The sequence below is a fragment of the Perissodus microlepis genome, chromosome 6 (genome assembly GCF_051167445.1).
Source record: "Perissodus microlepis isolate ML-2025 ecotype Zambia chromosome 6, ASM5116744v1, whole genome shotgun sequence".
Taxonomy (NCBI): domain Eukaryota; kingdom Metazoa; phylum Chordata; class Actinopteri; order Cichliformes; family Cichlidae; genus Perissodus; species Perissodus microlepis.
This window is the reverse complement of record NC_140466.1, coordinates 19,519,475-19,533,579: the sequence shown is the minus strand read 5'-3', so window position 1 is coordinate 19,533,579 and position 14,105 is coordinate 19,519,475. Positions and strand designations below refer to the sequence as shown.

General features: G+C 40.6%; 1 protein-coding gene across 6 annotated transcripts in view; it reads right to left on the bottom strand.

Moving 5' to 3' along the window:
- Positions 1–781: 781 nt before the first annotated feature.
- Positions 782–14,105, bottom strand: part of fam184b (family with sequence similarity 184 member B) — a 32,207-nt gene continuing 18,883 nt past the window's right edge. For 3 of the 6 annotated variants that reach the window (XM_084931345.1, XM_084931341.1, XM_084931343.1), the window contains 5 exons: positions 11,248–11,604; positions 10,989–11,115; positions 7,221–7,328; positions 4,136–4,536; positions 782–1,427 (listed from right to left, as the gene is read on the bottom strand). In XM_084931345.1, coding sequence (XP_084787471.1) covers positions 1,355–1,427; positions 4,136–4,536; positions 7,221–7,328; positions 10,989–11,115; positions 11,248–11,604 — 1,066 coding nt within the window. In that variant the 3' untranslated portion in view covers positions 782–1,354. The remainder of the gene's footprint in view (positions 1,428–4,135; positions 4,537–7,220; positions 7,329–10,988; positions 11,116–11,247; positions 11,605–14,105) is intronic. The other 3 variants (XM_084931342.1, XM_084931346.1, XM_084931344.1) reach the window with 2 other exon arrangements.

Genomic DNA, 14,105 nt, shown 5'->3' with positions numbered 1-14,105 from the left:
GTCCTGTGATATTCTGGGGACCTGCCCAGGTCCCCCGTCCTCCTGTGTACCCCCTCCTCTCCCTCTAAAAGAGCTGGGATTGGCTCTGCACTCCTGTGACTCTGAATTTGATAAGCAGTTAGACAAAGGAATGGGCTGAAGAAGGGCTCCCTTTATTAAACTGATAGGGAATGTATTGTACTGCATTAAAATGCCAGCAGAAGGAAATCTAGTGGATTATTCGGAGCCCAGTAAGCTGTGAAACATGTCTCCAAGTAGTAAACAAAGTATAACTAAACTGCCTTAAAGTAGTTTGGGTTTATTCCTGTGGATAACCATCAAGAAGAAAGCTTGGTACACTATTTCCCTCCAGAAAGGTGAAATGTCTCCAAATCAAAAATGTGTATTATCTTTGAGTTAATAACTTTTAAGTCCTGAGATGAAAAAAATAAGTCAGTGGTCAGATTAACAGCAGTCTATAAATCATTTTAACTAATTGGAACAGTGAGTTAAAATCGTTAGATATGTCGAGTATTTAATTTGATAAATTGGTCAGTAACAGATTTTTCTGGGTAATTTATCAACAAAACTTACAACTAATTATAAATCATCCTGGTAAAGAATTTCAGCTACTTCAACATTATAAATCCACCTTCCTGTACTGTGCACTACTTGCAGCGGGTGGAGTACACTGCACGTTGCCATACAAACGACACATGATGTGAATCTTTTTAGTGATACCCTGAACCACGGAGAAGCATCTTAAGCTCAAAGAATGTGATAAACAGAAAAAAGACGCACATACAAAAACAAAATATTTTATTCAATTTCATCATTAAGATTATTATACATTTTTGCATTGAAACAAGCTTCATTTTGGTATGGTGAGTCGTGTGTGTCCATTTTGATGTGGATCTTGATTGAATATGTTGAATGCTTCCATACGCAAAGAGACACTTGGTTGCTGTTTTTTTTTTTCTTTTTCTTAATGAACACCTGCCTGGAATCGTTACACGATGGGATTAGGGCAACAGTTGCATTAAAAAAGGAAGACGTCCTTTAAAAAAAAAAACATATGGCGACATTCCGAACTATACAAACAAGATCCGGCAGGCCAATGTCTGAGAAGAGGTCAGGCATGTGTTTGAGAAGCACTTTTTGGTTGAGCTTTGAGGCAATGTTTGAAATGGCCTTGCTGGTGATGAGCCCATATGTCTGTTGATGTGTTTGTCTGTTTTCAAGGTTCTCTGTTTGTGTGTGTGTTTGAGTCTGGGAAGCAAACAGATGTGTATAAGAAGCAATGAAGTGGATATGAAATGTACCTGCAGCTGTTGTATGTGTATGTGTGTGTCTGTATGCTTGTATGCATTTGTGCTCAGAAGGAGAAGTATTTGGTGAACCACTCCTGCTTCAGCCCTTCTGTCCCCCTCTGCTCCAGGTATGGCCCCCTGCACGACACAAGACGCAGACAGGTTTAGTGTTTTAATCACAACTAATTCAGAAACATGACGGGAAGAAAAACATTCGTAACATTTTATAACACGTCCCACGACTAAGGGCATAATTCCCCTGTAATTAAAACAAATCTCAAAGGATTTTATTTGAAATTAAAATGTTATTATATCCGCATACTACTACTTTAAGGTAGGTACGCTAGAATAAAGTTGGTAAGAAGTCAGAGGTTTTTACAGGGATTTAAACTACAGCGTAAGCAAAAAAGTAAATAATAGAATATCCATCATGCACATCTACTTAATGAATATTGAATAAAAAAAGTAAAAAGACAAAATTAAGGCAATTTGTGCCCTGAAAAGTACAATATGTGATGTAAGATGGGAACACATTTTATTCCAAATTAGTTACCTCATACTTAAAATTACTTATGGAGTCTTAAATTTACATAGTAATAATGCTAATAATAATAAGTAATTACAGTATAATTACTTCCTTGTTTCCTGTAAAAACTCGACTTACCCCCTTATGGTAGTGTGTCTACCTTTAAGTATTTGTATGCGAATATAATTACATTACAATTTTGAATTAAATGGCATTTATTACAGGTTAATTACACCTTTAGTTGTTATGCTAAGGTGTTCAATTGCAGTCAGAAAAGAGAGAAAGGAAAGCAGCAGGACCATAACTGTTTCAGCTTATAAAGACTGACATTTACTGAATACCTTCTTTAGGACAAGACGTCACCTCACTGGTATTTACACTATATTACAGCTGTTAGACCTTTGGTACATCTGTGGCTCATGAGGAAGAGTGGGTTGTGTACCAATTGGAAGGTCTGTGGCTCAAGCTCCAGCATGTTCAGGTGTTTTTAAAGAATAAAGTGTTGCATGAGTGAAAATGATCAGCCGATAAAATGGCAGCAACTCAATGCCTTTAGGTATGTAGACATGGTCAAGACCACCTCCTGAAGTTCAAATTGAGCATCAGAATGGGGAAGAAAGGTGATTTAAGTTACTTTAAATTTGGTATGGTAGTTGGTGCTTGAAAGGCTGGTCTGAGTATTTCAGAAGCGTCTGATCTGCTGGGACTCTCCTTTTATTTTACAGAGAATGGTTTGAAAAAGAGACAATATCCAGTGAGCGGCAGCTCTCTGTTAGAAAATGTCTCGTTGATGACAAAGGTCAGAGGAGAAAACTACAGTAACTAAGAACAAGAAACTGAGGCTACAGTTGGGGAAGGCTCATCAAAACTGGACAATAAAATATTGTACTGAACATGACTTTGAGTTCACTGAACTCAAATGGCCTCCACAGTCACCAACAGAGAACCACTTGGATGTGTTAATAGGGGCGAGTCACATTATGGATGTGCAGCCGACAAATCTGACAGTTCTGAAGACAAGACGGGATCAAACCTGGCATTAGCAAGGTGAACCTTGTATCGTTTTAATTAATGTCATCACTAAGAATTATTGTTGTATTTGTATGCATAAATCCTCAGTAGTCATAAACTGATTATTACATGATCACACAGCAATGAGTACACAAGGTCAGGATAACATCCCTCTTCAAAATGTCTGTCTTAATTAGACTTTTTGTGACTGCACTGTTTCATCTGTCTTGATCCATGACCTCCGTAAACCCTGTTCTGATTAATTCATGGACTCGTGGACCATGAAAGGTTTGTCTGTAAATTATGATCCACATTAGAGTCACAAACCGCTGAGCTAACAAAAACACAAAGCCGACAGACCAACATGTGACATCACAGTGTCTATGTGCTATCTTTTATATACAGTCTATATTTGCAGCAATGGTTTGCACTGTTGCCTCATTTGCATGTTCTCCACGTGTTTGCGTGAGTTCTCTTCGGGTACTATGACTTCCTCCCACAGTCCTAAGACATGCAGTTAGTGGGGTTAGGTTAATTGGTGATTCTAAATTGCCCATGAGTGTGAATAGTTGTTTGTCTCTCTGTGTGTTAGCCCTGTGAGAGACTGGCCATCTGTCCTGGGTGTACCCTGCCTCTCGCCCTATGGTAACTGGGATAGGCTCCAGCCCCCATGTGACACTGATTAAGGTTGGCAGTAAATGTCAAAGTAAGATCCACATGAATGAGAAGGTTGTAAAACATGATTCTGTAGCGGGATGATCGGCGTTATTTATTAATCATGATGTAGTTAATTACTTATTCAGTACTTAAAGTTGCATTTGTAGTAGTACTTGCAAGAATGAGACCACATTTTGCCACCATGACAGACACACAGAGTCACAAATGTGGAAACATCACCAGCCACGCTGTCATGGAAAGTGATGACTGCTGGTAGGGCAGGTTTCCATCAAGAGATCTGCAGCGGACAGCTACAGCTGGCTCATCTTGAACTAAGCACTGAGATTAACACAGACTGACAGCTGATTAATCCCGACATCCAGTTCATGCCAGCGATCTGAGTCCTTGTTGTATCGGTTTGATTAATGTCATCACTAAGAATTATTGTTGTATTGCTCCCTCTACTTTTTATCATATTTTCATATCTTTATATAAAGTTCAAAAGGTTGTTAATACAACTTGTTGAACATGTGATATCCCTGGTAAGGATTAAGTCAAAAAGTAAAAAAATATAAAAAATAAGGTGAAGTTTGATTTTTGGTTTCTTATCTCACCCTGAGGAAGTCAGCTGGCTGAATCAAAACATTCATACCTGATTGAGTGGGCCTGCAGGTGTACGTGTGGGTCCAGGCAGGAGGGGGACACGTATCGGATGCCCGTCTGAGGCGAGGGGCAGACGGGGAGAGGTGCCGTCGGCGCCGGCGTCGGTGGGATGCAGGAGGTCCGGGTTCTGGCGGAGCGAGAGAGGGAGGGCGAGGAATGCTGGGTGAGGGGGAGGGACGTGTGTTTGTGTGGGAGAGAGGAGGTGGAGTAGTGGGGCGAGGTTTGAGGGTGGGAGGAGGACTGGTGGGGGAGGGTTGAGGAGGAGTGCTGATGGACGGAGGGGGAGGAGGAAGACGAGGAGGAGGAGGAGTGGGGCACAAAGATGCTCCTGTTGTAAGTGCCGGCCGTGGAGATGCTGGTGACACGAGGAGGCGACTCGGCACGTTTCCTCTGTGGAAAAAAATAAATAAATAAAAATTGACACATAGGTTAGAGTTTAAAAAAAAAAGGATCAGTTTTTCAGAGCGCTCAGTATAACCAGCAGAAATCTGGACCCACTGGTTGTGATTTATGACTAATGGGGCAAAATCAGTCTTTCTTTTGTTGCTCAAACAAATGATTGGTTAGTTGCACTCAGACTACAAGTGGCCTGTAAGCTAGAAAATCTACTTGCAAATTCTGCATATTTACAAGCACATATCTGTTTAAAGGAGGCTTCGCTCTCACATCCAGGCCCACATATTTTATTCTTGGACAGCTTTGCATGACTGACAGTTCAAAACAGTGCTTATATTTAGCTTTTACTGGATGTTGGTCCAGAGCCTTGGTTCATCTTCTGTCTGAAACAAGCTGTTGAAGCTCCTCTCTCTTTAAGGTCAGCCAACTTTCTTCTGATTGGCTGCCACTCAAAAGCAAAAGATCCAAACAGCAGGTGGCCAAGGTGTCCGTGCTCACAGCCAGAGCTGCCTCGCAGATCCAAGAGGAGAAAAAAGCGAAACTGAGAATTTAGAGCAGTCTGAAGCTTGAGCTTCTGGCTTGAATTTGGCTGTTTAGACAACCAACCTATATTAAAAAAAATGTACAATGTTGTGTAAATGTTGTGAGTGGCCCTTCATTTCTTTATTTTTTGCAAGAAAAATGGGAAATAGGTGCATTGATTTATAGAAACGTGCAAACATGAATAGAGATAACAGAGGTTGCAGAAGTCTAACAAGCTTGAAAGTCAATATTTGGTTTGACCACCTTTATTCTTCAACACAGCTGAACTGTATTAGACAAGCGTTCTTGTTATTCCTTTAAGTGGTCCTCAAGAATAGTTTAGGACATTCAAAGCTCTTCTTTGGATGTTGGCTTCCTTTTCCTTCATTCTCTGTCATGATGAAAAATGAAACTGTTGCCAGTCTGATTCTTTCCAGATGGTGGATCAAAATCTCACGGCACTTTTTTGCATTCATAATCAATTTTGACAAGCTCTCCAAAACCACCGGCCAACTATGACAGACCCTCCATCATGTTTTTTAGATGTCTGTAGAGACTCACTGTTGTGCCTCTCTCCTGACCTCATGCATATATACTGACAAAAGTTTGAAGCAAAATGTTTAAATTTGGAGTAATTATTTGATGAGATATGTTGCCACTGATTTTCAGTCCATTTCTTGTTTAATTTGGCATAACTCAGCCTTTTCAACCTATTTCCCTTCCTTAAGAATGGCTTCTTGACAGCCACCCTTCAACTGGGACCACTTGTGATGAGGATTCAGTGAAACATAGACAGATCTACTGAAGGGCCAGGAGCATCTTTCAGGTGCTGTATCAAGTCTTTGCTGGATTTTTTTCCTATTTCTTAAAGATATAACTTTCAGATAATGTTCGTCTGCTGTAGATGGGTTTACTGAGATATAGGCTTTTGGCTTACTGTGGTATCTTTGGTAGTTTTCATAGACTCAAATAAAGAAATTGAATAAATGTTTTTGCAAAAGTCTCCTAAATTTAAAATGAGTTCTTTGTGTAGTCAGGACACTGGTTCATCCAATGCCATTTGAACAAACAACAAACAAAGAAAAACAAACATCCATCTGAGCGTGAAAACTCAGGTACATTGGACTGAAAAATGAAAATGAAAAAAAAAGCAGCAAATGTTCAAAGAAAGACTAAGAGACCTTCAGAAAACCTGGAGAACTACTACGCAAGACCACTCTTAAAATTAGTTTATGTTAGTGTTATGTTGGTAAGTTTATGTTGCAAAGCAAGTGCCCACTAGTCAACTTAGTGAAATTAGTAAAGCCACACGTGTTCAGTTATTATGAAGGCCACCTTAGTTCATTTTCCGCCACATATTCTGTCCTGTAAATACTACACATGTATTAAATCATACTCTGAAAATAGTCCCCAGCTAAATGCACATTTTATCTTTAAGTAGTAAGTTTGATTAAATCGGCAGTTAAGGAAAATGTTTTATGTCCTTTATGATTTATATTAAAACGAAATAGCAGAGTCTGAAGTGTTCAATGTTTAGGCGTTACAGGAGAAGAAGACACATCCCGAAATAAGTGGAGTTTTACTGAAACTTCTCAGTAACAAATGCATGGACATAAATACAAAAGTTGGTGGCCCGCAGCCATCATAGCAGACTGTCGACAGGCTGCAGGTGATGATGCGTGTCAGCATTTTTAAATGTACCATGCCAGATGGTCGGTAAGCACAAATCCACGACTGACACCAAACAAGTGCAAGTGAAGGCACACAGAATCCTGCACTTTACAGCAGCCTCGATTTATTAGTCACACTCCTGAGAAGCTTTGATTAAAGACGCGAACGCCTCAAAATCGATTTCATCATGTTTGCACGTCAGCTGATAACAGGTCAAACTAAAAATAATAAAAGGGCTGCATAATATAAGTTCCCACATCTTTCACACATCTGCATCTTTAGTTGCCAAATGCAATGTTAGTAAAAGCCGAGTGATGATGGAGTTATTGCAGGGAGGGCAGGCACACTGGTGACGTGGTGAGTGGGCGAACTTCTGCGTTTCACTGTTTCGTGCCCCAGAAACCGAAGCCGGCTTCGGCCCAGCGAGCCCTTCTGGCTGGATGGAGGCTCACTCTCACGCGTGTGAGCCGAACACACAAACTCACCATCGTGGTTGGCGTGATGCTCCCGGGGCGGGACTTGCTGTCACGGAGCCCGAGGCTACTGTTGTCCCCGGAAACAGGAGGGTAGAGCTGCAGCTGATGCCTCTCTTCCTGGAGGCAAGGAGGACGAGGAAGGACTTTCACTGGCCTTATTCACAATTGTTGCTGTTGTTGTTCTTGTTGTAGGGTTTGAGTTGTGTCTGGAGGGTGTAAATGTTTGCTAAGCTGCCTCACGTTACACAGATGGTAGATGCAGCACTCAGTCAGAGGACACTGAAAAATGTAGTTTTCTCCTACGCACACATGACCGCTGATGATTAATGAAGGCACTGTTCCACTGGGTTTAGTCTGAGTCATTTAAATATTTATGGTTTGGGAAAAATGCTCATTTATGCAGCCAGATTTTTAACTCTCAGTCTCAACACACTGTGTGATTTTGATTTTTAGCTTGCTACTGTTAGAGTTTGGATCAGAGCAGCTGCTATAATCAGTCTGTCTGTGTTTAAAAGATTATTTTTTTGGTATATTTTTTTCTTTAGAGAGTGAGTTTTAGCAACTAAACACTTTGAAGGAAATCAAACCAGGGATGCTGCAGTCAGATGGGACCTTGGACCACCTCAATCTCCAGAGGAAAACAAAGCAACTGCTAAGAAATCAATACAAGGCAACATTATGCTAAAGATACGTCAAGAGGAATCACTGCAGTGAGTCTGTGCTACACCGCGTGTTTTAATGCTGACCCATGCAGTTGTGTATATCAGACAACGGGCAAGATGTAAGTTAATTTAAGTGTTCATGTAGCTTTTTTAACACATCTTTTACGTTGGTTATACTTTTACTGTAGCCAGTTAATCAAGTTATCCAACACGTGGACCTTTGCTCATTTTGTTCAAGTCCTCTGCTAAAGAAAAATGTTGACCACCCTGCTCTAAGGTCAAGAATCAGTTCATAGCTCAAATACTATCATGCCCATATATCTGAAGATACAAGTATAAGGGAATGGAGAGAGCCTGAATCCACCTCTGTACAAGTGTGTACAAATATTATCAAAACATTTTATGCACCACTAACATTAATGTTCAGGGCCACCTACACATTACACATTATAGGAGCTGCCCGGTCATGGAAGCCATGAAGTCCTTGGTGCTTGGGCCAAACCTCAGCGCAGATTCTGCAAGGGTGTCATCAGGTTTTAGCGCAGTAACTAAAGCACTACTGTAGTGCTTCTAAAATCAATGATTGATCAATGCAATGATTACCTTTTTAACCAAAACGAAAATTATAAAAGAAAAGTAGTAATGCACATGGGCAGGTTGTAGGGCACAGGCACATCTAAGCAAATCTTATCTTTAACCTCCAGAAAACTTGCTTATATTTTTTTCCATTGTGGTGTTCCCAAAGATGAAGAAAAGCCCATCAGCGTATCAGTAAGATAAGATAAAAGTACTGTACATCACCACCTATACATTACACTTACAGATGGAGCTTGGCCATGGAAGCCCATATCAAGAAGCTCCTGGCGCACAATGTTTGTGCTGATTTTAATGACAGAGCAAGTTTGGAGCGCTGCAGTTATTCAGTCAGCAGAGCATTGGTGGCTTTTACGCCTCGGTGGCAGTGGGGCCGAAAACACTCATTTCCTAAAACTAATGGGCACTGTAGTTTTCAGCAATCATTATTCAAACAGGAGTAAATAGGGTAATTAATGAGGACTATTTTCAGCCGAGTATTTATACATATTTGCTACAGTAGTGAGTAATTTTGGCAAGACTGTGTGTGTGTGTGTGTGTGTGTGTGTGTGTGTGTGTGTGTGTGTGTGTGTGTGTGTGTGTGTGTGTGTGTGTGTGTGTGTGTGTGCAAGTGCAACAATGGAGTTCTATGGCACAGATGATGAATAAATAATAAACATCAGACTCTTTTACTTTTTTCCTTTTGCGAGTCACACTGTGTCTCTGTTAGTTTTACTTCCTGTCTCTGTCTTCTTCGCTCCACTGTGATTTTCTTCTTCACTCTTATTGGTTTTACATGTGCTTAATCAGTCATTTAGTTCTCCGTTTCGCAGTCCTCGCCTTCTCCCGGTTGTATTTCAGTCTGTCTATTTCCAGCCCGTGTTTCTCTGCTGTGATCCTGACAGGTTACCATTTCCTGTTTGTGCTCGGTTTAGTTTCTGCTCTCTTTGTAGTATTTTTGGATTCTTTTGAAAACCAGTAGAGCTTTAGTCTTCTGTCTTGGATTTATTTTTTATTATTTTTTGTAGCATCTTTTTGTTATTTGGTTCCTTTTGCCCCTTTTTTTCTCCTTTATTTAAACTACTGTTGTGATGTTTCATGAGTTTGTCGACTTCTACTTCTCCTGAAACTTTTCATATTATTTTATTTCTAACACAAATTGGCCCATTGGCATGGCAAGAGCAATGGAAAGTTGTGTGTAGTTTTTTACAAACCAGTAAATAAATTAGATGTATGTTGTTAAGCATTATGGGTGAAATGTTTGTAATTTTCCAACTCTAACTATCACATTTAGGTTAGAAGGAAGAACCCCAAAATTGTGCAAAAAATGTTTTTTATATTCTCTGAGGTCTCTCATACAGGAAAGAAAATTCTTTTTACTGTAAAAGCGGTTAAATTACTAAATATTGTAGTAAATGAAAATAAAAAGGTACAAAATAAAGCAGAGTTTTACTTATGTAATTTCATAATGAAAGCTCTGATTCTGGGAATGACACTGCACAGCGTGTTCCTCTACATGTCTGAAAAAACTGAATGTGTTTGATCATCCCAAATCGGATATTTTCAGATGTATGCAAACTCATTCCCATTCTTTTGCAACAAACCACCAAAACTGATCACAGATACTTCATTTTTTGTCTGATGTCGCTTGTTTTTTCTGGCACCATTTGGGTTTAGGGTGGCAACCTTAGAATCGTGAAATAATCGGTATATATTGGTTCAGTTTGTGCTCTTGCTGATACAAAGACTTTTTCTGTTGAACTAAAAGCAAAACAAACCACCAACCCAGCTAACCCTGCTGAGAGATGTAATTAACCACTTACAGCTGGAAAAGGAAAATTGGGACTTATTCTTTGGGATATCACAACCCTTTATTGACAACTTTAACAAATCCAAGGCATGAAAAATCTGTCTGTATTATGTTCTTTAACATCCTTTTTCTCCTACTGTTGTTGTTGTTTGATCTTCTGTAATATCTATGCTCATATCGTCAATAAAGAAAGCTCAAAAACCAAAAAACCTAAACTAAATCTGACTATCTCGATGCAATTAGGGAATACAGCCCTAAAGACAGGCACGATGGGCGGAAATTTTAGATATGAAGTTTTTTGATGAATGGATTCATATACTTTTTAACAGTTCTTGTCAGGGTTAGTTGGAACAGTCAGACTGTGCTGAAATCAACAACATATCATGTGGGACTGTATCAGGTATACTCACTGTTTTACATTAAAAAGTGTCTGATGTTGTCCAAGTAAAATCTATCTATAAGTATTTTTGCAGTGAAGCATGCCTAACATATCCAGAGTACAGGGCTGCACTGCTGCAGAAGCCCTGATGCTAACCATAGAAAACTATACTTATAATATCTGCCACAGATAAATATAAGTAGATAAAAAACAAGTTGAACTATTCAAAAAAAAAGTGCTTCTGTTTAAATAACAGGATCATAAACCACCCCACTCGGTCATTTTTGGATCTTTGAGGGTTAAAAAAGTCATAGTTTTTGCGTTAATGTGATCGTTTTTGCGTGTGCTCTCACCACTAATCGTTTGATGAGCTGGTCTCTCTCCGTCAGCCTCTCCTGGAGTCTCCCCAGCTGCAGGTCGTCACATCGAGGCTCCCTCCGCCTGCAGCGTTCCTCCCGCTCTCGCAGCCTGCAGTTAAATCATATACAGAAACACACACCTTTCTCACATACCTGCACACCTTTTCACCCCCATACCTTGCACACCCCCCCCCCCCCCCGACCCCTCCAGCCCTCCGGGTGTCTTATCTCCTCGGGTCTCTCCTCTACTCACTCGTTCTCCAAGGCCACGATTCGCGCCTGCAGGTGACTCTGCGCGTTGCTGTATTCGGACACCAAACTCTGCATCTCCCTCTTGTGCTCCCTCCTGATCTCCTCCACCTCCTCTCGCCTCTTCTCCTCCTCCCGCTCCTTTCTCTTTTCCTCGTCCAGCTCCTCCTCTTTGATGTCGTCCTCTTTTCTCTCGTCCCAGTGCTTCTGCGACTCCTCGAGTTTCTCCATTTCCACTCTCAGCTTCTCCACCTCCTCCTTCAGACGTTGTGCTTCTTCCTCCAGCTGGGCGTCCCTGTTCTTCTTTATTTCTGCGCTTTCCTCTTCTTTCTCTTCGGCCTCTGAATTCTTTTGCACTGAGCTAAGAAGGACACAGCAGAGGAAAAAAGTGGAAACAATGGCGCATGTGGCATCTTTAATACAAAATAAGAGGTGTTTGCTGGTTGCTAAAAAACGACACAAAAAGAAGACGTACACTATACCTCTGCACTATTTTGCCATATACTACAGTACATTTTCAGTAATGTTGTCTACCAGCCAAATAACTGCATAACTATAGTCTAATATAATCCATTTGCATCAGCTAACTAAACTTTGAATGATGTGCTGTAAAGACAGATGTGTCTCCAGTAACAGATGTTGCTTAGATAGTTTTGCCAAGCTTAGCTTCACAACTGATATCTGGAGCTATGAAGTGTGTCCAGACAAATGTATTATTCATAGCTTAGCTGTTGAAGCGAGGGAAAAGACAGCATCAGATTGGTATCAGTGGATACTCATGGTTGTGATGTCAGTGTCAAAGTATTTACCCGAGTGGTGAGGGAGCATACAACGTGCCCTGAACACCAAATTCTCAGGTTTATCCAGACCAAAGGTGTCAATTTTTCTTTTCTGTCTATATCAGAGGGACAGTATGGAGACACAGTAAAAGAGACAAAGCTGAGATGGTTTGTGCAGAGGAGGGATAGAGAATATTTTGGACAAAGGATGCTGAAGATGGAGCTGTCAACAGGAGGAAGAGCTCAGATAAGATTTGTGGATGAGTGAAGGGTCAGTGTCACAGACGAGGATGCTAGGGATACGGTGAGATGGAGACAGATGATCAACCGCGGCAACCCCAAAAGGGATCAGCCGAAAGGAGGAGAAGAATAAGAAGAGGACCGAAGTAAAGGGATATCCACACAGGAAGTTACCAGTGACAATCCGAGACCACAGAAAGTCTGTGACGTTCAGCAACTGCAGGAATAATGAACGAAATAACTGGTGATGCAAACTGGGTGGGTCCTGAGTTAAACTTTTCTCAAAATCTTTGATTAACGTATGACAGAGTAGTAAATACATTAGAGAGTTACGTAGGCAACCAAGCATCAGCTACAAAGCGATGTATGAAGAGTGAAACGTTTCCTGTGTGGACAACCCTTAAGATATGTACTGGTCAGAGTCTGAAAGAGGGACTTCTCTTTTTTTAATAACTGTAAAGTTCTGTTTGTTAAACTACAGGACAAAGCCTGAGTGATGAGCTGCCGGTTCATTTCTCAAATTTGTGTCTTAGAAAGTGGTTAAGCCGACGGAGCAGTGCTGACAGATTTCTTTAATAATGTGGAAAAACTCAGAGGTGCTGTTTAAATTGCACTCATTTTTCTTGAGACATCCCAGGCTTTTCATCATCACTTTCATAAAAGGATGGCTCATTAAATGTGAATGTATTTAAAATGCATTTACACTAAAGGAAAGGGGAAAAGATTTGGAGGTCTTCCTTGGGCAACATTTTTTTAATGGACCAGCCCGCTTAAGATTATACCAGCTGTATGCGGCCAACAAACTAAAATGGGTTTGACACCGCTCTTCTAGATCATGTGCTGGATGTCATGGCAGATGGCTGCCCCTCCCTGAGCCTGATTCTGGTTCTGCTGGAGATTTCTTCCTGTTAAAGGGGAGTTTTTCTTTCCCACTGTCGCCAAGTGCTTGCTCACAGGTTGTCGTCTAATTTGGGGTTTTTCTCTGTTTTACTGTAGGGGCCTTCCTGCTTTTCACCCCTCAACTTCATTGTGGTGAATGGGAAAGTGAGGCCTTGCGACACAAACACTGAAACATTTGAGGCAACGCTGTCTGAACTGTATCGAAGTTTGGAAGCAATCACCCCTTTCCACAGCAACAGCTACATCCTAGTTTTTTCTATCATATATTGTGAAATAATGTCACAGGAAAGCTACATAGTACACCAGACTCTCAATAATTATGATAAATAATTATGATAACCACGTGTTTTGGAGAAATCCGCAAACAAGCGAAAAAAATTAAAAACTGGGATCATTGACGATAGCGAGCTGTGACGCTAATGAAGTGTTTCAGCAAATATTAATGTAACCCTGTTGTTTTGACACACGTGAGGCTGCTTCAGCTGCTTATTAAATCAGTGTGGTGCATGAAAAAACATGTTATAAGATAAAACAGTGAAAAAGTCTGCTGTGCTTCTTGTGGTAGCCACACAGGAGATACTTGTGGGAGATGTTTCGTCCACAGTGGAATGAAGTGTTAAACAATGTAGCTCACGATGCTTACAGAAGATGAATATTATTGTTACACTATCACATGACTAATGTTATTATTTAACTATTTTGTTACTATTTATAGTAACAAATATTTTTTACTTTTTCCAAGTCCAAATGCAGCACCAAGACCTTTTGGGTGTCAATTTGCTGTGGTCATGTGACTTGGGTGTTTAGAAACATTTGTAAGACTGATGGGTTTTTGGGTTTTTGGGGGGATTTTGACTTTATTCTGTCTCCTTCGTCCTCTTCCTCTGCAGCTGTCACAGGTTTGGGTTCGGGTGTGAGACTTCATTTCCAACATCCTGGTCTG